General features: G+C 56.1%; 1 protein-coding gene across 4 annotated transcripts in view; it reads left to right on the top strand.

The window, feature by feature from the left end:
- The window catches only part of SH3PXD2A (SH3 and PX domains 2A), a 238,317-nt gene that overhangs the window by 193,705 nt on the left and 17,830 nt on the right, over positions 1-26,782 (top strand). For 2 of the 4 annotated variants that reach the window (XM_058298624.2, XM_058298623.2), the window contains 3 exons: positions 16,359-16,472; positions 20,407-20,490; positions 25,571-25,688. In XM_058298624.2, the coding sequence (XP_058154607.1) occupies positions 16,359-16,472; positions 20,407-20,490; positions 25,571-25,688 (316 nt within the window). The remainder of the gene's footprint in view (positions 1-16,358; positions 16,473-20,406; positions 20,491-25,570; positions 25,689-26,782) is intronic. The other 2 variants (XM_058298626.2, XM_058298625.2) reach the window with 1 other exon arrangement.

The raw sequence follows: 26,782 nt of genomic DNA, 5'->3' as shown, positions 1-26,782 counted from the left end.
GGGAATGGACATTATGAGGGATCGTACTTTACTGTGGCACAACCAGGGTTGGTACCGTGGAGACCTCATTTCCACCAGGGCGGAATTTTAACCCATGTTCCCTGGAGAAGAGAGAGGAAGTTTACCTCATCACTGGAGTCTTGCACAGGGAGAATTAAACCATGCAGAGGTCCTCTCCTGTGCCTCCCTTATGAGTATTTAACCCCATTCTCCTGCTTCCAAACCCTGCCCTGAAATGCTCTCCGTCCTCGCCTAACTCTGGGCCCAGGACTTTGTCTATAGCCCCCAGGCCCTGCTTCCCGGTGTTCATCCAAACCGGTGTCTCTGCTGGACATTAGAGACAGCCAAACAGCCAGTGTCCAGACTGACTTAGATCCCAGCCTCCTTGGTCTCTTCCAGAAGACACTAGTGGGCACTAGGCCAGGAAACAAGGGCCAAGCAACTCTCACCTCTCAGAGCAGATTCCCAGGATGGCTGCCAGGATCACCTTTAAGAAATAAATAATTCCCAAATGGCTTTTGTTTTTCCTTTAGGCAGCAAGGTGAAATCTGGCTAAATGGAATCTCGGTGGTGAGGGGCATTCCCAGCATGTGAGAAAGTGGCTCAGAAGTGGGTGTTAGCACAGTGAACGTGATGAACACAGTTAAAAATTGGGGGGAGGGGAGCAGTTTATTCCTAAAGTCACCCTCAAAGGTGCCACCTCTATTCCAGAGCTTAAAAAAGCACCAGACCTCACTGCACAGTGTGCGTAGATTTGCCGTCTTAGATTTGGAGAGCGGGGACCAGAGCATCTTCTTGGTGCTGATGTAGCAGCCGGGAGGAGGGTCCAGGGGCCCTGACCACTCCTCATTGCCATGCTCTTCCTCCCAGGTTGGGAAGGAACTCTGATCTGGAGACTAGGACAAAGATAGTGGGGGTGGGGGCATCCACATTCCACTTGGAGGGACCAGCCGGAGGTGGGGAGCTGGACTGATAACCCAGCATTGCTTGTTTCCTGGGGAGTGAGCTGGTAGCCTGCCATGGCTGAAGGCTGGCACTCAGCTGGGGTGTCTTGGACCTGTCATTGCCAAGGTATACTTAAAGGGAGGAAATCCTCCTGGCTTACCCTCACCCACAACATCTGGTATGTGATTCCACCCAGGCCCCCCACCCTGACACCACTTTTAGAATGCAGGCTCTCCACTAAGGGCCCTGAGGTGGTGGGATGACCCCAAGGAGGCCAGGAGGTGGTATATGTAGGGCAGGCTAGGTCAGGTCCTCCCCCAGCTTCCTACTCCGTCTCTCGGCCATTAGGTACCAGGAACTTTCACGCTGAACCATGGTGAGAGCAATAATCAAAGGCCAGGCTCTATTCAGAGTGGAAAAAAACAAAGCTAAGTATATAAGGGAACAAGGATACAGTCAAGAGTTGGAGCTCAGACTTTCATTCATTCATTCATTCATTCAGGCACCAAGACACCAAGATGAACAGGAAAGTCTTGATCCCCATCTTCATGGAGCTGATGGTCTAATGGGGAAGCAGACAATTACCAGCTTCTGCCCAGGCTGGGGGGACTGTGGTCCCTAAAGGGTTATGAGCTTTGGGGCTGTGGAAAAGGCACCAGAGACTGACAGAAGAGTTGGGTCACTCATTGGTCCCCAGGAGAGTCAGTCACCACTGCCTTACCAATCACTGTGACTGTGGCATGTCCCTCGAATGAGAAATCTGGATGGTCTCTAGAGCATATGAACTAGGGGAGAATCTGCTTTGAGTATGGTCTTTTCTCCTTGAATTGGTTAAGATCTGCACTAGACCAGTTCTTGGGAACCAGGAAGAAAAATGGTGCTCAGAGGCATGACAGGAAGTGAAATGGGGCAGGAAAAAGCTCAATGAGAGAAACTATTTCTAAATCCCCACAAACCTACCTAGGCCTCCAAGAGAGTTATCCCAGGACAAGGGCATTTGGGGTTTAATTAAACCTTTTTGCTGCTTTCTAGAGGCTATTATTCTAGAAAGGCAAGAAAGGGATGATTGAAGCACCTACCATATGTCAGGCAGGGAACTAACTAGTATTTTTTTCCCTTGTAGTCATCACAGCCTCCCTATGAAGCACAGGTGTGGTGACTTCATTATGGATAAGAAAGCTGAGGGCCAGAGTGGTTCAACAATTTGCCAAGTGCTTCCCCATGCACTCTGCTGCCTCCTGCTTAATCCTCTGTGGGTTTCCGTTGGATCTCTGTTGGTCCTGGGTAAGGCCCCGGGGTGAGGGGGAGCTGTTTTTGGTGTCTTGTCTCTGCAGCTCCATCCCCCAGGGTGGCAGGTAGAAACAGGTCCCTGGTGCTGGCCATTCCAGAGCTCCGAGTTGCTCCCACCAAGCAGGAGGGCTATGTTCATGCTCCCTGTATGAGAAGGTGTGGCTCCATGATTCCCAGTGGAGCCTGCCGGGCTGCTTCTAACGGGCTTGGGGAGCAGCTGCTGGTGGCATCCCTCCACATTCCTCCAGGAGCCTCACCCAGGGCGGGGACTTGTCCCTGGTGACTGGCCTGTGCTGCCTCCCCGGGCTCTGCTTCTCCATTCCTGTAAGGGGAGAGGTCCAGAATGAAAGTGGTCCGATCAGGTGTATGAGCAGCCTGCCAGAGCTCAGAAGCAGGTGTTAGCTTACTGGGTGATCTTGGGCAAGTTACACAAGCAACAGACATCTCTGAGCCCGCACCCCATTCGGCAGATCCCTGCAGGTGAGCCGGGGGTGCTGTCCCATGCTTGCGCATGCTACCCAGGGACCGAAGAGCTGCACTGGTTTCTGCAGGGCAGATGGCCCAGGGCCAGAGGGTTGGGAACTGAAGAGAGGATGCCCAGGACTGACACCAGGAACTGGGCTGGAGAGATGCTGAGGACAAAGAAAGCAGAAGGAACTGTGACGTGACTGTAGAAGCCAGGGAAGGAGGAGGGAGGCCTTGTGCCCATCTGTCATTGCACACCATTTTCAGCAACTGCTTACTGAGCCCCTCAGTTTGTGGCAAGCACTGAGCCAGGCAGGGGCTTGAAAGGATGCCAAGATGAGCAAATCTTGGTCTTTGTCCTCAATAGCTCTTGATCCAACTATGGGAGACAGCCAACCTAAACTTAAGATCAGGGTGCTATGGGGGCAGGAGAGCAGAATCCCGACAGGTGGGGAGTCATGGGAACTTTACAGAGACAGTGGCTTTGAAGGATGAGGCCTGGGCCCAGCATTGGATCAGAGGGACCATCAATTTGGGGGCTTCTGAACCTTGCTGGGTGTGCATGAAGAAAGTAGCCCGAGAAAGGCTCATGTTCAAATCCCACTCTGCCACTGAGTAACCGTTTTTCCCATCTTTTAATCTCATAGCAACTCCATAAGGTAAAGAGGGCAGGTGCCTTGGTGTCCACTTTTCAGATAAAGGAACTGAGTTTCAGAAGGGTGAGTGGTTTGCACAAGACCACAAAGCTTGATGGTGGCCAAGCTCAGATTTGAACCAGGGGCTGAGGATTCTTAACCCGAGGCTCCTTCTGCAAGATCAATGTTTCCCAGAGTGTGGCATGTGCAAGCATTGAATCCCACCCTGAGAAGGGGTTTCCCGTTTGATTCTCTTCCATTCCACATCAGTCAGGGGAGAGTCTCCATCTGGGGCTCCGGTGCTGTTAGCACCTCTCTAACACTGGTGGACATCATTTGTGTGTTGTTTGACAGGAGGAAAGCTTGTTCTGGCTAGAATCCTGCTAGACTTGTCTTAATATCTTTCTAGAACTTTATAGCATTGTTTCCATTGCGTACATTTTTCTAGTTATTTTCTATTTATACCAAAGGATACTTGATTTTCCATTTAGTGTAGCATAGGAAATGTCTAGTTTTTCTTTTTTTAATTTTATTTTTAAATTTCCAAGATTTATAAGCACTCTATACCCATTAAGAAACAATTCCAGAGCAGTTGTAGCTCATGTGGTTGGGTGCCTGCTTCCCATGTATGAGGTCCCAGGTTCAATCCCCAGTACCTCCCAAAAACAAATGAAAAAAAAACCGTCTCTCATTGAGGAGCGGATGTAGCTCAGTGATTGATAGCCTGCTTCCCATGTATCAGGTCCTGGGTTCAGTCCCCGGTACCTCCTAAAAAAAAGAAGCAACTCCCCCTTTCCTCCCTCTCACCATCCCCTGGTAACCTCTGATCTGCCTTTGTGTCTGTGAATTTGTTCTTTCTAGGTAGTTCATGTAAGTGAAATCATAAAGTATATGTCCTTATGTGCCTTGCTTATATAACCCAGCCTAATGTTTTCAAGGCCCATGCATGTTGTGACATGACTCAGAACTTCATTCTTTCTTACGGCCGAATAATATTCCACTATGTGTATGTAACACATTGTGTTTATCCATTCATCCATTGATGGACACTTGAATTATTTTCACCTTTTGGCTACTGTGCATAATGCTGCTGTGAACATTGTCGTGCAAGTATCTGTTTGAGTCCCTGCTTTCACTTCCTTTATGTATAGGCTCAGGAGTGGATTTGCTGGGCCAAATGGTAGGTCTATGTTTTAACTTTTTGAGGAACCACCATAGTGCTTTCTACAATGACTGTACCATTTTACATTCCCAAGGAAAATGTCTTTTTAAAATACATTTAAATTTTTTTTTAAAGCAAAGCCAGTTTAAAAAAAAAAAAAACACTAAGAAAACATTAATACAGGTGCTGCTGAGTTAATTATTTGCATGCCTGATGCTCTATAATGCCTGAGGTTTGGGAAGAGGTTTCTCTTCCTGGGAATGCAGTGTTACAGGATACCAAATGGACACTCCCTCCTGGGTACTCTCCATGTCCCACAGCGTCCTAGGGTGACACTAGTGACTCCCAGATTCCAATTGGGAAAGGAGCCTGGAAAAGCATTGGCATTCGTCGTGGCTGCTCCCCACACCACGGAGAAGAATTCACGTTGTCAGAGAGCTGTTCACATCAGGCGGTACAAAATTGTGCAAGTCTTCTATTTAAAATTCCCCCAAAATCAAATGAGGGTTTAGAGGGAGAAATGCCCTAGACAAATTGTGCAGTGGTTTGGTTTTGTTTAGAGATGGCCTTTAAGGTTGAAATTGCCCCCATTTTATTTTTGCCCCAATTGAAGAGGGGCTGAACTCAGCTGGAAGCCTGCGGTGGCTGTCAGGCTAAGACTTTTAGTCAAAACAACTCAATTCTGGGGCCAAGAAGCCTCCATTTTTAGCAGAAAAAGAAAAGGGGGGAAATGTACATGGTCATACACATACACTTCTTGGGCTTTCGAATAAGCTACTTCAAAGAATGAGGAAAAGCCCTTATATTTCAAATGACCAATGACAACTACAGGAATTCCCTGAGCGCTCTCTTCTCCAGAATGGAAATCTACATAGAAAGTGCCAGGCCAGTTGCTGGGTGCCTTCCATTCTTTTTCTCTTTTACTTCCCCCCTTAGAGTACATGCTAATGAATATTCCCATTTCACCATGAGGACACCAAGGCGCACTCTCTTTCTTCAACCATTTCGAATGACCAGGCATCATTCTGGTTCAATATTTCCTAAACTGTAGGCCACTCAACACCATGATACAGGAGGTGGTGTGAGATGGTAGAGAACTTTAGATACTTCTGCATCACACAACAAGAAAAGTCATCCCTTTTCAGTTCTCTTCCAAGCCTTCTGATTTATCTCAGTTTGACATTTGAATATCTTTAGCCCCTCTCTAATCTCCCTTTTTATCAAAGAGAGTGGAGGCTACAGGCTCAGCCGATTGCAGCAGCACAGCTCAAAGTTCCTCCATTGCTTTGTTCTCACTGTGTGCTTTCCTGGTTGGGGGCCATCGTCCTGGTTGTTTCTTCCTGGTGGTAATCTGAAGTTTCCTTAATAAGTTACCTTCTTTTAAGTTTAAAAAAAAAAAAAGGCAAATTGCTGTAAATAAATATATTTTGCTACCATAGTCTATGTAGTTCAAAAGTCATGCATGGTGCGGAAACATCTGAGATTTGAGAAATGCTGATCCCAAGTCACCCTCCTTCGGCCAAACCTTTGTGTAAGAACTTGCCCCAGAAACTCTTTCAACTCTGCATGTCCTGCCTCACTGTGCTCAGTGGGCTCAGAAAGGGTGAGGGAGGGACAACTTGGGGGCAGGGGCTGAAAACTACCTGTCAGCCTGCTTTTCTGGAGGGGGGAGGGGAAAGGGTGGAAGCCACACCCATTGCCCCTTGAGACTTGCTTCTACTCTGTAGACACTGATATAGAATGAAGGAGAAGCAGACAGAGGGGACCAGTTTCCCTGGCTCATATGTCAGGTGGAAATTTGGGGAACTAACAGAGCAGGCAGTGCTGGTCTCTCTCTGCAAAGGAATGAATGGCTGGAGTTGTTTGTTAAGGGTAGCAGGGGGTCAGACCTAGATGCCAGTCCTGACTCTTGTCATTCCCTAGCTATGTGCCCTTGGGTACATCACTCGTAGGTGTTTCCTAACACAGTCTAGAGGTTTCACCGACTTTGGGAACTGACTTCTCCCAGCAGACTTAGGTCACCTAAACCCTGGACCTTTCTCATCCTCACTGCCAAGTAGGGTGACCCACAGAATCTAGATCTCCTGGGACAGCCCCGGTGTAGCCGTTACTTGGGCAGCATTATTATAGTGCTCGCAACTCGCTCCCAAAAGTTGGGATTGAATCTCTGTCCTAAGCCATGTCCTTTCATCTCTCTGATACTTGTCATCTTGTCAGACTTGACCTGTCATTACCATCTGTTCAGATCCTTTTTTTTTTGGCTCCTGATCCTGGCACGGCTTTTGCTAAATGAGATGATGTCACCAGTGCTGCATCTCTGTCCGCATCCTGGGGACTGATTAAAACGTCCGACATAGCAACAAGACAGGCCCCCAGTAGAAAGCCCACTCCGGGCCTGTGGGCAGCCATCGCTCTGGATCTGTGGGTGCAGCGCTGCAGCCCCTAGGTTCAGGGGGAGCACAAGAGACCCAGGCGCCAGACGTCTCCACGGACACATCCTTGACCCTCCAGGCCGGTGGTTCACTCGTGGTCAGGGTCCATTCCTTCCTGCGGGGTTCTAGCCGGCATGGCCTGGGTGAGGACTCATCCCTCTCCAGGCTTTCCAGCCAGCCATCTGGTGGCCCATGTCCTGCCTGATTAGGACCAGAATTGAGACTGCTGATCTCTACTCTGGAATGTACCTTCTTCCTTGAAAGCTGGGACCTGTGCCCATCTTGTACCCTCCGTCCTTGCTCCACCGCCACATCCTCCAGGATTGCTGATGGCAGCCCCGAAGGCCACAGCCCTGGAGAGGAGTCCTGCAGACCCACTTCCTCCCACTAGTCTGTTCATTGCCATGCACTCCCCCTGGAGAGAGACTTATCTCTCTCTTCCTGGAACATAAGGGAAAATACCCTTTTTGTCACCCTTAGCACTTTTTTTCAGGGCTCCAACTCTGAGAAGCCAGCCTTTCCAGCAGGAATCTCAGAGACTCACACCCCACTGTCTCTTTTTTCATGAATACCATCCCTCTGTCCATTTCCAAATGCCTCACCAGAGCGTTCCCTTTCTACACACCTCTGTCCTTGCCGTTCCCATCACTTACAATTATATCGTTAGAACCGATATAACTCTTGCACCTTCTATCCTTGCTGAGCTGCCTTCTGTTGGGGATCTCTGGCCAGGGGCTCCCACCTGGTTCTCTGGTTATCATAGCGCAGCTGGAGAACACTGGATTGACAGGGAGGGCTCCTCTCATTTTCATCTGGAAGAACCCCCTGAAGCACCGTGCGTGGACACACCCCCGCCCCGTCTTTGCTCGTGCAGTTCCTCCAGCTGGGTCACCTTTCCCCCTCCCCTCCGGTGTTCATCCAAGGTGCAGTTCAGGCGTCTTCTGACACACGCCCCAAGCCAGGACCCACTTTGTGCAACTGTATTTCCACTACTCTGGAGGTTCCCAGCGAGCTGCATACCATCTTTTATTCTCTACTTCAATGTACCCCTGGCCCGCACCGTGGCAGGTACATAACCAGACCTACAAGTTTACAATCCAGACCTTCCAGGGTCAAGGCCAAAGGACAGTGACACCAAAAAGAGAGCCTCTTTCTACCTGAGACTCCAGACACCTGGAACCCACCTGCCTCCCTGCCTACCCCCTGGCACCAGTCAGGAAGGGCCATTGAAGTCTTGGCTCTATCTTCTGAGTTTCCTGTGGTTTGCACTTGAACCTTAATAACACGTCTTTATTGTGGCTTGCTGGCAATCAGGCACTACTCTAGTACTTTTTGTGGATTAACTCCCAGCAGCACTGTGAGATGTCAGTACCACTGCAGCACCTCCAGTACTTCCAGTACAGCTGTTTCAGAGACGAGGAAGTTGAGGCCATTGCCCAGATTCACACGCCTGGTCCGTGCCGGCGCTGGGATTTAAACTCAGGCAGCTTGGCTCTAGAGCCTTTGCTTAAAACCACCCTTCTGTACCTGTCGTTTATCATGTGCCCCTCTCTGCCTACAAATGCTGATAAGTTCAGGCATCTCCTGGGTGCCTTACCCATGGCCAAGTCCACACTCACCACACCCTCCGCCCACCCAGACCCCACCAGAGCCCTGCGGGCTTGGCTGGGGTTCAGCCCAGTCCTGGGCTCCTGGGCCCGTCCAGTGAGGTGGGCAGATAGGCGCCAAGTTAGGGGAGGGACACCAGCAGCCCAGTTCTTGCTGTCTTCTCACCAGGGACTCCACGGAGCCCTCCAAACGGTGACGTAGCAGCTGTGCTAATGAGCTTGGAATCCAGGCCTCTGGCACCCAGAGAAGAGCCCATCTGGGCAGCCGAGTGGGGTAGATGTCAGAGGTGGGCCCAGGCAGGGGTGGGTGTCTGCAGGGGAGGCTGGGGGAGCCTCTCACCCACTCCTGTTTGCTTTGGACCATGGAGGCTGCATGCTGAGAGCTGGAGTGTGTCTTGGCAGTGGCTGCAGTGACGGAGCCTTCTGGCCAAGGGGAGGCCTGGCCGAGGATGGGCGGCCTTTTGCTGTTCTTAAAGGCACAGCACAGTGGGGCAGCCTGCATGTCCAGCTTCTCTGCATCCCTCTCGGGGAGAAACCTCAGATCTGGCCCCAGGTCACGGGAGAGGGGCCAGGTCAGAAGCGATCCCTTTAGGCCCAGCCTTGGGCTAGGTGTGGCCAGGTAGGTAGCACTGGTGACCTTAGCCCAGCCAGGCCCCCTCCTCCCAGCGCTCCCCACTCTCTGCTGTTTGGTACTCACGTATTCTTACCCCATCGCCTTCTCCAAACCTGCTCCAGGGCACAAACAGTAATGCCCAAACACCATCTTTCCAAATAGGCCAGAGCCCAGGTGTCAGCCGTGAATGGAGGCTTCAGGCAGCAGATCCGGCTGGTGGCTGAGAGTTTGGAGGGGACCTCCCCCATTCCTTCCCCACCCCACGCCTCGCCCCAAATCCACACAGGAATAAGGGGTTTGAGGCCCGGGCCTGTCTTCTGCTTGTCCTAGCTCCATTGTCCCAGCTCCCCTACCTGCCTACAAGAACCCGTACCAAGGCCTACTATGCAGCTCGCCCTCCACAGATCCCTGCCTCTGGGTTAATTAGTGCTAGGCCACAAGTGAAGGGCTTGGCGAAACTCAGAGCAAGAAAAGTGAGGCCCGGAACGCGGCCAGACTCCAAATTCTGGGTCTCATCCTGCCTCAGCCCCTCTGGGCTTGTGCCCAGGAGCCTGAAGCCCAGGGCTCTTGGTGGTCCCAGCCAGGGCTCTTGGTGGTCCCAGCCAGGGCTCAGGTTGTGTTTCATCTTCCTGTGCCCGGGACCTGCGGGGGAGGCCTTATTGACTGCCGTGGCCCCAGGCCAGGGACAGGACCTGGCATGTAGTAGGTGCTCAGTAAATACTTGCTGGTCACAAAGCTCCTGCTTATTGCTCCCTGACGCCAGGCTACCCTGTGAACAGGAAAGGTAATCCCCAAATGCCACTGAGACTCAGTGACTGGCCCCAGGGGTGCCAGGATCCAAACCGCAGTCTTTCTAGGGAAAGGGGGCCAAGAAGCACCTGGGAGCCGAATCCTGGCGTGAGCAGGGCAGGCTAGGAGTGTAGGGAGAGTCGGGGCAGGAAGCCACCCCTCGAACAGGGAGGATTGCAGAGAGAGAGCAGCTGGGGTCTCCCCTCCCCCACCAGCCGGTCCATCCGAGGCTGACCTCAGGGGGACTTTATGAACATGCTGATTGTGTGCAGCTGGCCCCACTCAGGGCCTAATGAGCTCATTATCCTGCCTCGTTAAGGAGACCATTGTGGCCTGGTCACCCCGGGAACAGCAGCCGCCTGAGTGCCGGTCACTTCCTGCTGCCCTAGTCCAGAGAGGCTGAGGCCCCCAGGCCCTTCCAACCCCTCCCTCGTCTTCTCCTTCGCCCATTCTCTCTGGCTCTGGCTCTGAGTGCAGCTCAGCCTGCTCCTCTCCCCTCCCCCATGCCAGCATTGGGAGGTGCCAGTGAAGAATTCATTTGAGGGGGGCTCTGAAACTGGCCACAGAGGTGGGCCCTGCTTGGCCAGCATGCTGGAGGCCCTTCCTGGCCTGGAGGTGGAGCATCTGGCTCCTGGCTCTGGGCTGTTGCTGCCTGGGCTTGGGGTCTCCCTTCCTTGCCATAGCCCCCTGAAAGCCCTGGGCCGTTGTGAAGCAGCTTGTTCTGGAGGCCCACCGGCTGCTGTGGACGACCGGTGACGGGGCTGTCCATTCTGGGCCCTGGCTTGTGGACCAGCCTGGCCCAATGACATGCTTCTGCCACTACAGAGACATGGCCCTGACCGGGAAGGAGAAGCCTGGAGGGCCAGCTTTTAGACAGTCAGCCATTTGGGGACAACTTCCCAGGCTGGGGCTTTTTCCCAGAGACTTAGAGACCCCAGAATGAAGGTTTTCCTGTGTATCATGTGTGCAGGGTCCCGCCCTCAGGGCCCCTCTACACCAACCCTCAGTTTCCCCTTCAGGGAAATAGGCATGGAGGTCCCACCGCCCCCCACCCCATCTTAACCCCCTCCTCCTCCTGGGAGGGGTCATCTCAGCCTAAGATCGCTCCAGGTGGGCAGGCTTGTGTGAGCCAGCAGCCTGGCTATCAGTTCTGGCTGCCAGGCTGCCCGCTGCAGGCTCGGTTCTTCCCTGGACACAAAGTGGGCAAGGTGCTTATAGATGCAGCCAGAGCTAATTCTCAGAGAGCAGGAGCGGCTGCTGAGTTGTGGACCTGACCCTCTGGCTGCTATTGGGATTGGGAGGTCAGTCGGGGATGAGGTGGGACACATCGCGGACTTTTAAAGATGAAGTAGGTGTGGACAGGAGAGAGGAGGCTGTTGGACCTCGGACCTGGGAAACTGTGTGTGCCAAAGGACAGAAGCCAGGTTGCGGGTGGCCCTGAGACATTTGGACGAGGAAGTCCCCAGGGACATCTCGCCTCCAGCCCCTTTTCCCAAAATGCTTTTCAATCAAAAATTGCATCAGCAATCAGGAAAGGGTTACCTCTGTCGCAAGAGAGCACCTTCTGTTCTTCTGGAGCCCCCGGAGGCAGCCCTGAAACTCCACAGATCAGAATACACGCACGGGCCCGCGCACACAGACATCCAGGTCAGTTCGCCGTGGCATAGTGAGTGCCTCCTGAGCGCACAAATCAGCCTGCCCTGCTGCTGTGGCTAGCACAGGGCCTGCCTCGACATCCCTGGAGCGCTGTTATCAGCAATTAACAACCACTACCACACTGATACTAGCTCCAGTGTTTCAAGCCTACTCAAAACAGTTTGTGCTAGACACCCAGCTAAGCCACTTAATATTATCTCATTTATTCCCTTGGGAGGTAGTCTCCGTTAATTACTCCCATATCAGAGGGGGAGATGAAGGCTCAGAATGGGTTAGTAACTTGTCCAAGGTCACAGAGCTAGGAAGTAGCCAGGACCTGAATATGAGACTTTCTGACTCCAGTCCCCTTATTCTCAATACACACATACCCAAGCGCACAGACATGCCAAGAAGATCCAAAGACCAGCATCTCAGCTCCTGGTGTACCCATGCAAAACACATTCTCAGTGATGTGGACGGATCCACTCATAGCAGGTGCACGCACAAGGTACCAGCTTTCAGGATGCACGTTCTCAAGGATTTGCTGTTCCAGTCGTGCATCTGGCAGTCGTGTTCTGTACCCACTTTATATGGGAGTTGAGAATGTGGGTCCTGGAGCAGGACCTTCTGGGTTTGACACCCAGCTCCATCTCTTCCTATCTGTGTCCTTGAGCAGGTTACATGGTCTATCCATGCCTCAGTTTCCCACTCTGTAAAGTGGGGATGATAACAGCATTTATTTCATAGGGTTCTTGAAGATTAAATATTATAAGTCAAACTTAGTGCCCAACAGAATGTCCTTCTCAGTGTTTGGCTGTAGAGTTAGTGTGCGTGATACCTGTATGCGAGGACACACCTTTGTCCCTTGCACACATGTACCCACCCACACATAGGTGTGAACGTGTACATGGCTCTGGTGTTCTTGTCCACCCCTACTCCTGACGCACACCCACAGACTCTGAAGGAAAGATGACACCTCTCTGTGCCTTGGAAGTGAGCTTGGGAGCCTGTGAGCTCCATGGCTGGCACCGAGCCCTCTGGGCCAGCTAGGCCACCCCCATGCGTTCGGGTTCTGTTCGCTCCTCAGTTGGAGTGGCCATGACTCTGGTCAGGAGCAATTGACGTCTGAGCTCCTGGCATCTGCAAGAGGCCTGTCAGCAGCTGTGGGTGGGAGCAAGTCCAGGGAGGCTGCCCCGAGGTCCAACGGTAACGGTGCCAAGGCTCTGGGCAGCCTGCATGGTGCCAGGGCACCCCACCTCCACCCCGTTCACCCCACCAGGGGTGTTTGAGTCTGTCTGTCTTTGCTCAGTGGAGATGCCCACAGCTAAGCCAGGGGCAGACTTCTCTGCAGCTGCCATCGCTGGTGCCAACAGGGCTCGATGCAGGGGCCTAAGATTTGAAGCTGCAAATGCAGCCCCAGCTCTGCATGTGTCCAGGACCAGTCTCAGGAGCACCACAGAAGGGGGTCTCAGTGCCAAGTCATGGGCATTTGTTACAGGAGAATAGGATCCTAAGTTGCTACGCTGGGGTGAGCCAGCTGGTAACGTGGCATAGGTTCCCCGGGAGCTCCTGGTGCCCTAGAGATTTTGAGATGAGAAGGCCTCAGAGACTGTCCTGGCACATCCCTGGAGCACCCAAGCAGTGTGAGGGGCAGAGCAGCATGCTCCCTTGCTCAGATGGACACCTCTGCCATCCCGCCGGCCCTTTGGCAAGTCTCTGCCTGGTCCCCTCCCCGTATGCCAGGGCCTTTGTGACAGAGGTGGAGAGGCCGAGCCTGCCTAAACTCAGGAGCTCCCTTGCTGCCAGCAAGTCCAGGTCCACCCGTCCATTCCAGATCTCATGCTGCTGGGGAGAGGGAGGGAGCAGCATGTGCAAAGAAGGTTCCCAGCCCCCCAGTGGGTGAAGTAAGGGGGAAGGGAGAGGAAGTCTCCAGCAAAGAAGGGGCCAGAATCCTGGGATTATAAGGCCCTAGGAGCCAAAGGTGCGTGCAAGGGGCTGGCCCCCCGATAGCAGGCTCGTAGACCAGGACAAAGACAGCGTCGGGTGGCTGATGGAGAAATTCGCCCTCGCAGTCACCCATGGGTGGGACGTCTTCTCCGGCATCCCTCTCAGCCCTCCTGGTATCTATGGAGTGGGCTTAGCTTCACCTTGCTGAGGATAACTTCGGAATCTGAGTTCCAGAGGTTTTAAAAGACAGTGATCCCAGCCCTCCAGGAGACCACCAGGTTAACCTGCTTTCTTGGGAAACCTTGGGCTTACACAGGGAGAAAGAAGGATTATTCTTCTAGTGGAGACAAATGGGGAGAAAGTAGCTCGTTTCACAGAGGATCTGGCATGCCTTGGTGGAGAAAAAGAAGCTGAGGAAACTGGGTGTGAAGGGGTCTTGGCAAATCCTCAACAAGACACATGTTTCCAAGCTGGTCTGTTCCTCGAGGCACGTCCTCATTTTATCCAATGACAATAAAATCCCTGGCCCCTGCCCAGACCCTTCCTGGGGAAACCCCGTCTCCTGGGAGGAAGGGCTCCTGTCTAAGGCCAGGCCTTCTGGGCATTTCTTGGCCCACTCTAGCTTGGCTTGGGTTTGGGGAATGGACCTGGGGTGATCAGTTTGAGGAGGGTCTGGATGAGATGTGGGAACCAAAACGGTCTGCTCTTGGCATTGGAACCTGGATCTGGGAAGTCATGTGCGAGCCACGGCCTTCGAGTCTCCTCACAGCGACTCCCGGGCAGCCTGGCAGGAACTGGGGCCGTGGCTCTTGGGGGCTATTGGAGATGACCCCAGAGCAGGAACCTGGGGAGGAGCCACTTTCCCAGAGTGGCCCCGAGGGGTCAGTCCTCACCCACTGGGGATTGTGGCAGGAGTCCCCAGCTGCCTTGAGTTTTGATCTCCAGACCTGGATTGTGATCCGATTATGATCTTTAGCGGTGGCTGGTTAGGGATGGCGTTAGCAAGGGTTGTCTCAGTTCAAGTGAGTGAAACCCAACTCCAGCAAAATTAAACAGCGCACGACGTTGGTTGGCTCATGTGTAGTTAGGAAGAGGGGGGTCAAGCTTCATTCAGCACAGCTGGAGCCAGGAGCTCAAACGATGACGTTAATCAGGACTCTCCATCTTTTGACTTTGCTGCTTCTTTATCAACTTAATTTCTCAGGCTGTCTCTTCCCACATGCCCTCTGCCAGTTCTGGTTTATGCAGTAAGACTTCGGGCTCAGACGCCAGAGCATCCCTGGCAGTTTCTGAAGAAGCCCTCTGAGTGGCCTTGCCCCGCGCCTTTGCAGTACAGTCTCATGATTGTCCCGACACGCCCCTTGTGTGGGCACAGAGGCAGGTCACGGGGCAGAGAGCCTAGGAGATGGGGCAGCCCTGTTCCGTGTCCCCCTGCCCGGGTATGTGGGAGGAAAGCAGGGCCGGGGTTTCCTGGCTGGGACAGTCGGGGTTCCTGAGAGCGCTCCCCCAGAGGCCAGGAGAAGGTGGCCTCTCGGTGCTCCGGGCACTATCTGGGCCTCACCCACTGCCCGGAAAAAGCGCTGGAGGCTCTCGGCAGGAAACAGTCCAGATTTGGGAATGGAGGGCTCCACCAGCAGCAGACACGAGAACTGGAGCCGAATTGCTTTGGGGGACAAAGGCATATCAGAAAGAGATGGGTGAAAGGAAGGGACCTGTGAAGAGTTTCTTCTGGGAAGCACCAAGACCTGGGTGCTTCTCTGCCCCTCCCAGGCTTCCACAGCTTCCTCCACCGAGGACCCGTCCTTCCAGGGCCCGCCTCCTCCCTGAAGCCCTCCCAACCTCCCCAGGATCCCTGGAGCCCCCAGTGCTTCACCCAGTGGAGGAACAAGGGGTGGATACCGCCTGGGGGCATCACTGTGCAAGGGGGGGGCGGGCGGCGAGTCTTGTTGCCCACCTCCCACCCCGCAGTTCTAAAACACGAGCCTCGTGCACAGAGGCACCTGGGCCTCTGTCTGCGCCTGCTTGGACCCTCCCTGCCCTCGCGGCTCAAGGCCACCTCCTTTGGTTTCCTTCTCCCTGAAATGAAGGTGGCAATGACTCCGTGTACTTGAGCTCACTGGGTGGTGGTTTTTTGAGAAACCGGGTTTTCACTTTCAGAACCAGCCTGCTCCCCGTGACTCCTCCCTGCCCGAGAGGCCAGGCTGGGTCTCCCCTCTCCTTGTAGTTGGCAGAGTACTTTGCTCAGCAAATGTTTGTATGACCAAGTCAATGAACAAATGAAGCGAATGAGCTGTAATCATCCAGACGGGGCTGCCAGGACCGCGAGGATGCAGGTCCACTGACGGTGACGGAAAGGGCAGCTGCGAGCAGCACTGCGGGGAGAACGCCGCTGGCCTGTGTGGCAAAAGGGGCCGCTGGCCCATCAAGAGCCTCCGGGAGGCACCGCTGCCTGGGTGCCTGGGAAAACTGAGAGAGCCCTACTCCAGGCCAAACCGACCACCCTGGTGGGTTTGAAAGACTCTGCCCAGTCTCTGCTTGGGGACAGTGCTGCTGGATGTAGCGCTCTTTCCATTTCCTTTTTAAATATTTTCTTCTAAGGACAGGCCACAGCCTGGGGGGCTCTCTTCTCAGGGAGGGTGCCAGTCTCTTCTTCCTCTGAGACGTGGGCTCCTCAAGGCGGGCCCCGGGCGGGGGTCAGTGGGCACCCCAGCCTGCCAGGCCCCAGGCCTCGTCCCCCCTGTGCGGTTCCTTCCCTCCGGGGCCCCCGCCACGCCCCCGCCACACCACCGCCACCTGGCGTGGCCCTCATGGCCGTGCCCTCTCCTGTCTCCTCTGCAGGCTGGTGGTTCGTCAGCACCTCTGAGGAGCAGGGCTGGGTCCCTGCCACCTACCTGGAGGCCCAGAATGGTACCCGGGACGACTCAGACCTCAACACCTCCAAGACTGGGGAAGGTAAGGCCTGCAGGTCCCAGGGGAGGGGGCGTCACAGGGCGGGGAGGGGCTGGCTGCCTCTAGAGCCCCCTGGAATTGGCGCCAACCCCATTCCTGGGCCCGGGAGTGGATCCAGCTCTCCTGAGGGCAGCTTTCCCTCTCTTCTCCCAAAAACCATCTGCCAGTTAGAATTCCTAGAGAGTCGGGCCGCACCCCAGCCCCTTCCCTCAGGATCCCATCTCACCGAGGCCACCCCACACACTCACCTCCCTCCCCAGCCTGTTCCTGTGGGCCCCACCTGTGGCTAAAAATAGAGGGGTCATTCCTTGGGGGTTATTGAACTCAGGACAAAGACTTTGGAGCAAAGGCTGAGGAGAACAGTCCTCGGGCTGGGCACCCCACAGCTCCCTCTCCCCCAGAACCTTGGGCTCCTCTGGAGGACCCCTGGAGACCTGCCTTCGCCTTCCCCACCCCACATCAAGTCCCCTGCCGCAGGGATGAGCCCCAGGAGCTGTGTGCTCACAGTTGCTGTGTGCTCGTGTCATTATACTCAGAAGCCTCTGGACTGCGTATCCAGTAGCCTGGCCAGAGGTGCTGCTGGTCCATTCTTAGTGGCTTGGAATGAGAGGGAGCTCAGGTGTTTGCACAATTGACCTCTCGAATTAGTTCCAGCCCCGTGAGGTCTCTCTGGATCTTTCCCACTGCTTTTCAAGGGCCTGTGCCTCCTTGCCCCAGGCCTGTGCCACCCTAGGCAGTCCATCTGTGGGCCCGGGTATTCCTGGCTGCCTGCTCCTGGTGCCTTCCAAGCCTCCCGCGTGCTGGCAGCAGGAACGCTTTCCCTAACGGCCAGTGGGGCAGTCCAGAAGGGCGTGTCTAAGAGCCGGAGGGATGGAGGCCTGCCACCCGGGCCTCAGGCCACCCCTTCTCCCCCACCCCCACCCCACCGCCCAGGCCAAAGCAAGCAGCTCGCCCAGCGCCAGCTCCTTATTCATCTTCCCCTAAATGTCAGTTACTCGCGGGTGGCTGGGCCCCACCCTTCCTCCTGCGTAAACACGTCATTTCAGCCCCGGGTCAGAACTCTGGCCCCCCCCATGAGCTCCCACCTGGTGACAAATTTCCAGGAATTAGACCTGGCCGGGAAGGGGCTCATGGGCCCAAGCCTGGGGCTGCACCTTTTCTCTGTGTCCTGGGCAGTACAGCAAGGGCGGGGCTTAGCCCCTGAACTGGGTCTGCCCTGGCTACCACCGGGCCCCAGGCTCTGTCCCCTACCTCAGAGAAATAACCAGAGCTATGGTGTCCAGCCCTCAGCTTAGTGTTTTAAGTGCCCTCACAACTTATGTCACTACCCCTGTTTGTCCAGATAGGGGAACTGGGGTGCAAAGATGTTTGGTTATGCATTTGCCCTCAGGAGGCTAGAACCTTCCTTCTTTGCTCTTCCCCACTGGGCCACCCAGCCTCTCCAGGAGGCATTTTGCCTGTAAGCAATGAAGGCAGCTCCAGGCCCAGCTCTGGGAGTCTGGATGTGGAATTGGAGTCCCCGGCTGGACAGGCCATGCGGGAGAGGTCAGAGCAGCGATGCTGGGCAGATAGCGGAAGACCAGAACACTGCGGAGGCAGAGGTCCAGGGCAGAAAGGAGCCTGAGGGGGCAAGGGCAGATGAGCCAGCCTGGTTGGACAGAGGGCGCGGTAGCCAGGTCACGGAGGATTTGGGACTTGGCAGAGTTCAGAACCAGGCAGCCAGTGCAGGCTGTGCTTCAGAGGTGGGGTGTGGTGGCTCTGCATCAACATCTGCTCCCAGGTGACCCTCCTTAAAACAAGTCCTTCTGCCTGGTTTCAGTAGACCCGTGTGCCCATGTGCCCCTGGCAGCAGCTGGGCAGCTGTGAGTTCCACCATCGTCTCTCAGGCATCTGCCATGCAGCTCTGCAGGAGCTTTGGCGTGTCTGCCGGATCCTCCGCACCCGCAGCCCTGTGCCCAAGACATGAGCCCGGCCTGGTCCCCTCTCTGGCCATCTCTGCCCCAGCTCTCTCGCCATCCCAACATCAGTCCCCTGTGCCTGTTCATTACTTTGAGAAGAAAAGAGACAACTGGCCCTTTTGGTTTATTTCTGTTATCAGGCACTCTGGAGTTTGTTTGCATTTCTCCTGAAGCTGGGTATGCTGTGTAGAATTCAGACATGTGAGCGGTGAAGGGCAGGGGTTTGTGAGAGCTTTTAGGGACCTGGCAGCTCCATCAGCCTGCATAGGTGAGAAAATGGAAGTCCAGAGAGGTTGTGCGACCTCCACGGAGCCCCAGGCTCATTGGTGGCAGAGCCAAGTTCGGAACCTGGGTCCTTGCCCTGGGCCCCAGAAGTCCCCTTGTTGGCCTGCCTTCTTCCTGGCAGGCTCATGTTAGGACCACACACTCCCTGGAGCAGGTGCACGCCCAGCTAAAAGTTCCCTGACACCTAGACCCTCTCCCCTCTGGCCAGGCCTTCCCCACTGTTGGCAGCAGAGGTGGGAGGGAGGAGCAGTGGACTGGGTGCAGAGTCCCTGGGCAAGTCAGGGCTGGCAGGCTGCCCCAACACTCAGGTCTGTGACTCAGTGTCTCACACCCCTGTGCCTGTTTTCCCATTTGTAAAGTAGTGAAAGCACCAATCACAGGAGGCACAAAGAGCTCAGTGATGGCCAGTTATCATTCGGCAGCCCTGGCTCGTGCATACAGAGACAGCAGACAGACCTGTTATGTCCCACACAGCTCGTTCAGCCCGGCTCCTCTCAGGCCAGGGCCAGAGGGTCACTCCATATGAGCAAAGAGGAAACGGTGGACTAGAGCCCAGCCGAGGTGCCCAGTGAGCCGGTGGTGGGGCCAGGACGAGTACCCACTTCTAACCTTTTGTCCAGGCCTCCTGCTCACGTGAAGCAGGTCAGATGGACCATGCTCCTCCTTCCGGGAAAGCAGACACTTCCAGAAAGCCTCAGTGGAGTGTGCCTGGACAATTTTACTTTTACTCCAACTGCCAGCCTCCCTCTGCAGACCTGGGCTACCTTATGCCCTCCTGCTGCAGTGCTAGGAGGTGGGATCTCTTGGTAACCTGGAGCCCTGGCCCGGTGCCCGTACTACCTGGGACTCCTGTGGGAAGACAGGGCACCTGGACCTGGGATCTGAGTAGGGGTGGTCTGCGTGGAAGGGCTTCTCAAGCAGTGAGAAGCTGAGGAGGCAGGTCATCTGTCATCAGAAATCCAAGTGGATGACGTGCAGAGAAGGGCCAGTACCTGGGCCCATGGCATCTACCTGTGTGTGCATTCATTCAGCAAACATTTCTTGGGGCCCAGACATGTGCCAGGTGCTGTGTGAGTCCCTGCAGGTGCAGAGGTGAGAGGCAAGGTTCTTGCCCTCAATATCCTTGACCCAGGGGACAATGACTGAGGAAGTGCAGGTGGAAGCAGAACCCAGCATGCTAAGAGCTACAAGGACCGCAAGGGGGGATCCCCAGGTCTCTCTTGGGCCTGGCCACTCTTCTTCACGTGATGGCCAGTTCTCAGGCCGTATTTGGCGAGTGAGTGGCTGGCAGAAGTGTGTCCGAGAGTACAAGTGCTGGGGGACGCCCGCCCTTCTGGAAGCAGCACTGTGCCGCAATGGGGGAGCAATCTCTCCATCTGGGGGCAGCAGCTGGGGGGCTTCCTTGCACTGAACTGGAGCTAGAGATTTTTTTCTCTCTAAGGTGCTGGAGTCTGAATTGTTTAGTCCCCTCCTAGGCTCAGATGTAACCCTCGAGTTTTAGCTTTAGTTGAATTTCTCCCCACATCCCCCCCAGCAGGATGTACCCCTTAAGCACAGGACAGGCAGTGGTGACCTGGAGTTGGCCCCGCCCTCCCTCCCTCCCACCCACCCCACCACATCTCATCTCATCCTCATCTCCATTCTCTCCAACGGTTCCTGTTGGCCGTGTGTTCCATCGCCATCTCCCACACCAGTGTCCAAGAGACGCAAGGCCCATCTGCGGCGCCTGGATCGCCGGTGGACCCTGGGCGGGATGGTCAACAGGCAGCACAGCCGAGGTGACCGCGGGAGCGGCTTCTAACCCGCCACGAGCAGCACCCCTCTCTCGCTAACGCCTCGCCGTCCTCGGTCCCTGGCCCTGCTCCTTCCCGCCTGTGGCCTCCTCTCAGCCTGGCTTCTCTCTCACCTGCTGCAGCTGGGAGGGCAGGGGGGCTGCTGGGGAATCGGGATGACACTTTGGGCAGCTCTGGCTTCTGCCAGCTTCCTGGGCAGGGGTCATGAGACTTAGGAAATGGTTATGGGTGCCTTGCAGCAGGAGGGGGATGGGAGGGGACAGCAGGACCTCTAAGAAAAGGCCACATTTGCCCTGAAAACTGCAGATTGAGGGACGGGAGCGCTTCTAAATCTGCATGGGCCGTTCCACTCGCCCCCACCCTTCATTGACTCCCTCCGCTGACAGGGCTTCCTTGGCCAAACTGTTCCAGCAGTTACTTGGGAACAGGGTGGGAAGGACCAGCCCACAGCCCTCCTCCTTCAGCGGCTCCAGGAAAACCAGAAAGGCAGCAAGAGCCAAAGGGCCTGGCACAGGACCCAGCCCCAACAGGCTCTGGTGAGGTGTCGGGTCCAGCCGGGAGCCGCTGGCATCTCCCATCACTGGATGTTGGGACTCTGGGCATGAGGGCAGAGCAAGAGGATTCCAAAGAGGCTCATGGCCTGACACATGGGCTGCTCTGGGAAACAGCAACATTTGCTGGTTCAGAGCTTTCTGGTCCAGGGCCTTTCCAGCATCCAGGAACTTGGGAGGTAAGGGAGAAGAGGCGTGGACCTCTGAACAAACCCCGAAACATCTCCAGATGCCCGGAGGGTGGCCGGTTCTCCTGCCTTGCAGAAAGCACACTGGGTGTGCTCTGGGCGGTGACCGCACAGCTGAGGAGCTGCCCATCGCCACCGAGCAGGATGTGTAATAAGCACTGGCCCCTGGAACGCCAGAAGGCCCATGACTCGCACCCTCAGCTGACCACACTCCTGGACTCCCTCCCCTGAAGAAGCCAGCCCCTGGATGCCGGACCACTGAGAGAACCTGCTTTGGGGTCTGCCCCCAGCCGATGCAGCAGGACACCTGGACTCTGTCAGACTGAGGGGCCCGGCCATGAGGAGCCCAGCTTGTCCTGGGGGTTATCTAGGGCAGGGGTGCGGTCATGGAAACAGCCAGAACAGGCCGAATGTAAAACAAAGGCCACCCAGCGGCCAGAGAGTTGGGGCAGCACGGGGTGGGCTGGGTTGCCACTCTAGGCCCTGGCAGCCCAGCAGAGCGGGTCGCAGGCCCAGCAAGCCACAGCAGGGATGCGGGTTTGGCCTTCCTCCACCCCCTTCAAGCATCTGCTCCAAACACCATCCCTCGCCGAACCCCCAAACACAACTGTCTGCACAACCCCACCACCCCATAGCCACCACCTCAGGATCTTCACACAGGCAGCCCACAAAACACCAGCACCCGTGTCCAGCCTGACGGCCACAGGTGTGAGCCGGGGCACCTTGGCCTCCAGCCCACACTCAGCTACACAGCCACAGAATGTGTGCCCAGGCACACACACGTAACTCCACTTACGTAAGCACATCAGCCCTGCACGTGCATTCACCCAGGCGCAATACACCCTGCACACAACTCACTGTTGCTCGTGTCGCATGCACACCTCTGCAGCATCACCCACGAGCCGCCTCCTGCCAAGCACGTGTACACGGGAAATGCAGTCAGTTACAAACATACAGTGACAGATGTAGACACAAGTACCCAGCCAGTGCATAATTCTCCAGTCATACCTACATGAGCAGATACAAGACCACGACACCTCCCCTTTCCATCAACCTCAATCCCTCTTTCTCTCTCAGATAAGAGACTGAAAATAATTTTCCAGCCTTAGCCCCATGGGTTAAGTGCAGTCGGGCGGCCAAGGAAAACTTGAAGCAAGTTGGCTGGGAGAAGCTTCCCTACACACGGCAGTGCTGGTGGGAGGCAGCAGGCAGTGGGTCATCGAATAGCTGGACGAGAGAAAAGCAGTGCTCCCTGGGGCCTCCACTCCCCCTTCCCTCAGCCAACCAGGCCTTTGGAATCAAAAGGCCTCTCGCGGTGGGGTTGGGTGGGTCGCAGGGCCGGGAAGGGAGGGGGAGATTGCTGACAGTGGGGAAAGTGTTTGGAAAGAGGAGGCTCTGTGGTTTGGAAACTGCAGGGCTCTCCAGCCCCTGCCTCCAAATCCAGAACAGGCCTGTCCACCTCCCCCCAGCCACCCACCCAGCCAGCGGCCTGGCAAACCCTCCCGGGGTGGGGTTGCCACCCATCCTAGCAGAGAGACCATGGCCCAGTTACCTTCCAGCCTTCCAGAAGCCCTAGGGAGCCCCCAAAGCCCCTTGGGCTCCCAACTCCCACTTCCCTCAACTGTTTTCCTAAGGAGCATCTCTTCCAGGGACACCAACCAAAATTGAGTGCTCAGCTGTCCTCTGAGACCACCCAGCTGGACATCCTCCTGTCTGGCTCCTCCAGATGGGGTTTGTGGTATGGGGCCTCTCCCTCGGGGAGACTTGGGAGTTTGGAGACCTGGGAGCCATGTGGCCCATGTCCACCTGGAGATAAGCCACTTCTCTGCCAGCTGAGCCAAACCCTGGCAGAAAATCAAGGCCCTGAACACAGAATAGTTGCTCTGACTGTCTTGTCCATCTGAGACCAGGCACTGCGAATTCGCATCACCTGGAACCTACAGTGACCAGGGCAGGACAAGCCTCCCAGCCAGCCCAGAGTTCAACTTCCAGAAATCCGTGTTCACAGCAGCCCCAGGGGCCTCTGGGAACAAAGGGCCTTTTGCAGGGAGTAGCTCAACTCACTGGCCAAAACTGATAACTTTGACTCTGCCCACCCAACCACAGTCAAGGAAAGCAGGGCGTGCACAGGGTCCAGGGGACTCTGCCTTCAGACGCGCACACCAGGGGCCTGCGGGGGACCGCTGCTTGGGCCGGGCAGCTCGAGGAGACTGGGCCCACATGAGATGGCTGTGGGCTCTGTCCTTGGCCATGAGGCAGGGCAGGCTCCTCTGATCTTCCCAAGAGAAGGACTGTAATTTTTCTCAGCAAAAGCAACCTTGCCTAGAAAAACGTTAATGATGGCTTCCTGCTCGAACCACAGGATTTTTAAAAATAGCCCAGCTGAACAAAGACAAAGTGTGGAGCCCAGGCCTCGCCTCACCCTAACCTCAGAAGTCTGGATCCCTGGGGACTGGCGCTGCCCGTCTGGCCACTGCCCAGGCCAGGGTTTCCCGTGCTCCACCAGAAAAGGAGCAGGACTGGGAACCAGGCAGGAGAGCGGAGGGCTGGCCAGTCCAACACTGAACTTCCCCAAGGTCCCAGCCAGAATCTGGCGAGAGGTGTCCGTGGCAGCTCTCCCCAGCAAAGCTTCCAGGAGCAAGGCCCTCCCCAAGTCGATGCCAAGAAAGGCCTGCAGTCTCAGAGAACATGCCGAAGAAGTCTGGAGGCGCCAGTGGCCATCGCCCACCTCTTGCTCTGTGGCAGCCTTTCACATCGCAGCCAGCAGCCCACAGCTCTGTCCTCACAGCCCGGCAGGGTGCTGCCTCCACCCCAAAGGGAGCTGCTGCCTGGGCCAGCACAGGGCCACAGATAGGATCCTGGTAATCCAGGGAAGAAGGAAAGAAGGTCCCTCCCGCAGCAAGTCTCAGGCAGGCTGGGCGTCGGGATCCAGCCAAGGAGTGAGGGAGTGATCGTCACAGCTGGGAGCCTGGGGGACAGCTGTTCTGCATCAGCATCCTGCTGCTCTGAGCCCACCGAAAGCCTCCCACCCACTGTTCCTGCTCAGCCCTACCTTTTTCTTCCTTGGCGCACCTACTGTGTGCAGGCACCTACTAGCCACTGTCTCAGAGGGCCCAGCAGTTCAAGCGGACCCTCCCAGGGGCATGGCCTGATCTTGAGTCCTCGCCCTCTCTCTCTGCACCTTGTTTTCTGAGAGGGGGAGGGTGCAGCATATGTTCCTTCCTGAGCCAGTCCTCTAGAGAGGGCCTCCGCCCAGGAGGCAGGGTGCCTTCAGCCAGCCAGGTGTGAGCAGAAGCAGGCAGAGCTGGGGAGCGCCCGGCTCTGGGTCTGCCGGGCGTGGGCTTCCTGGGGACAGGCCTAGCTGGAACCCAGCAGAAGTGGAGGAAACACCTCCCTGGCAACCGGAGCAAGGATCCACGTGGGAGGCACCAGGGCCTCCTGCCAGGAGGGAGGTGGAAGGAGACCAGGAAAGACATCATGTTGCTCCAGCCTCCCCATGACTGTCCCCCCAAACTTCCTGAGCATCCACAAGGTGCCTCCATTCTGCCTCGGGAAGACACTAAACAAGACTCACCTGCACACACGTGGGAACAGAGGAGGCATCTTCCCAGGGGGCCCCTGCAGGGGCTGTGGGGTGAAATTGGACCCTTATCTTAAAACACACCTGTAACCATTCCTAGAGAGCTGGTAGTTCCAGGGAGTCCTCATGGGGAAATGTCCAGGTCAGCAGGGACCTGGGCCGGGCTGGTCAGTGAAGGCTTCACTGAGGAGGTACCTGGGAGCCCCTGGAGGTCAAAGGGAGGAGGAAGGCGCCAAGAGGGAGAGGCGGGCTGAGGGCTAGCAGATCAAGTTGGGGACCCAGGTGGAAGTGTGATACATTGGGGATGGGGGGCTATGCCACAGGGCCCCAAGGCCTTCAGGGGACTCTGAGGTCTGGGCTCGGACTTGACAACTCAGGCCCCAAGGACAGGTTCCTCCTTGCCCTGCCCTCAGCCAGCATCCGAGCCCCTGTGAACTCCAGCCTCCAGCAGCCCGGCTGCCACTTGGGCGGGGAAGCGGGGAGAGCCAGGTCTGGGCTGCCCAGGGCCCTGCCGGGCAACCCAGGCTTCCCGGCTTCCTTTGGTACACACTGCAAGCAGCAGTGAACCCTGCTCCCCTGACTTCCCCACCCTCACCCTTCCCTTCCCTTCCCTGGAAAAATCAGAGGCTGCCCTAGCACACCATGGCAATCAGCTAAGCCAGGCCAGGGGAGACAGGGCACGGGAAGCTGGACCTGCACCCCAGCCTCAAATAATGGTCCTTTCTGGCTTCCCCTACCACCCACAGAGGAGAAGTACATCACCGTGCAGCCTTATACCAGTCAAAGCAAGGACGAGATTGACTTTGAGAAGGGCGTCACCGTGGAGGTGATCCGGAAGAATTTGGAGGGCTGGTGGTACATCAGGTAGGAGCCCGGCGGCCACAGAGCCAGGTGCCTCTCTCCCACTCTGGCCCTTCCAGAACCCGAATACTGACCAGCAGAGTGGGCGCCTAGTCACCACGGCCCCCAGATGGGTTAGTGACAGTTCCAGCTCCACACAGTTGAACGGCTTAGCCAGAGAGCGCTCAGCTTGCAGTGTCTCCCAGGGCCCCGGCTCAGCTTGCAGGTCGTGGTGCAATCCCTTCCCACGCATCTGCCAAAGGGCTTCTGCACATCTGAGTTCAGTTTTCTGCGTCCAGCCTTGGCAGCCTGGCACGCTGTGCAGAAGGGCTGCCTGCAGCTCTGACGTCCAGGCTCCTTGCTGGGGTCCCAGCAGGCAGCCTCTGCAGCCCGCAGCTCAGCACTCCGGGCCCCGGCTGTGGGCTTCTGGCGGCCGAGTCCCTGGCAGATGAGGGCAGGTGCCGGGTTCTGCCAGGCTGGCTCGCTTGCTTGTGAGGGCTGGGGCAGAAGCGAGGCCTGAGCAAGGGCTCTTTCAGGTCATCAAAGACCTGAAATGCCTCCTCCATTCCTAATCACACTTCCCAACTGATAGCCCGCTCAGGGGCTTTGCTTTCCTGGCCCCAGAAGCAAACTCAGCCTTAGGGGCTTTGCCCACTCTTGCCCTACCAGGTCCTGCCCCTTCTGTCCCCATCCCCTCTGCCCTGAGGCTCCAAGGCCAGCCAGCCGCCCTTTGCGGGGACTCGCTCTCAGAACAGGTTGCTGGTTCCTTTGGAACTGGCTTGGCTGTGATGACCCTGCCCAGTTCTCTCTTCTCCACCCGTCACCCAGCTGGCAGATCACTGCCCCCCCCCAGCCCGCCACACCTGAGCAGGATGCACGTTCCAAGGGGTCTCCCACAGAAGGGGCAGGATGGTGCTGTGGCCCCCCTCACAACCGAGGCGATGCGGGCATTCACGAGACAGTTGCTCAGAGCACAGCAGACCTTGAGGTGTTGACAGTCTCTGCTGAGGGACGGGAAGAAGGCCCCTGGTGGGCTGCCGCCGCTCCCCCCAGCCCCTTCCAGGCAGGAAGGCCGAGGGGCAAGCTCCCCTTTCTGCCTGGACAAGTAGTGCCCAAGG

This window comes from Dasypus novemcinctus, chromosome 6, assembly GCF_030445035.2.
Source record: "Dasypus novemcinctus isolate mDasNov1 chromosome 6, mDasNov1.1.hap2, whole genome shotgun sequence".
NCBI classification, from domain to species: domain Eukaryota; kingdom Metazoa; phylum Chordata; class Mammalia; order Cingulata; family Dasypodidae; genus Dasypus; species Dasypus novemcinctus.
The sequence above is the reverse complement of the archived record's forward strand: the minus strand, read 5'-3'. Positions and strand labels throughout refer to the sequence as shown.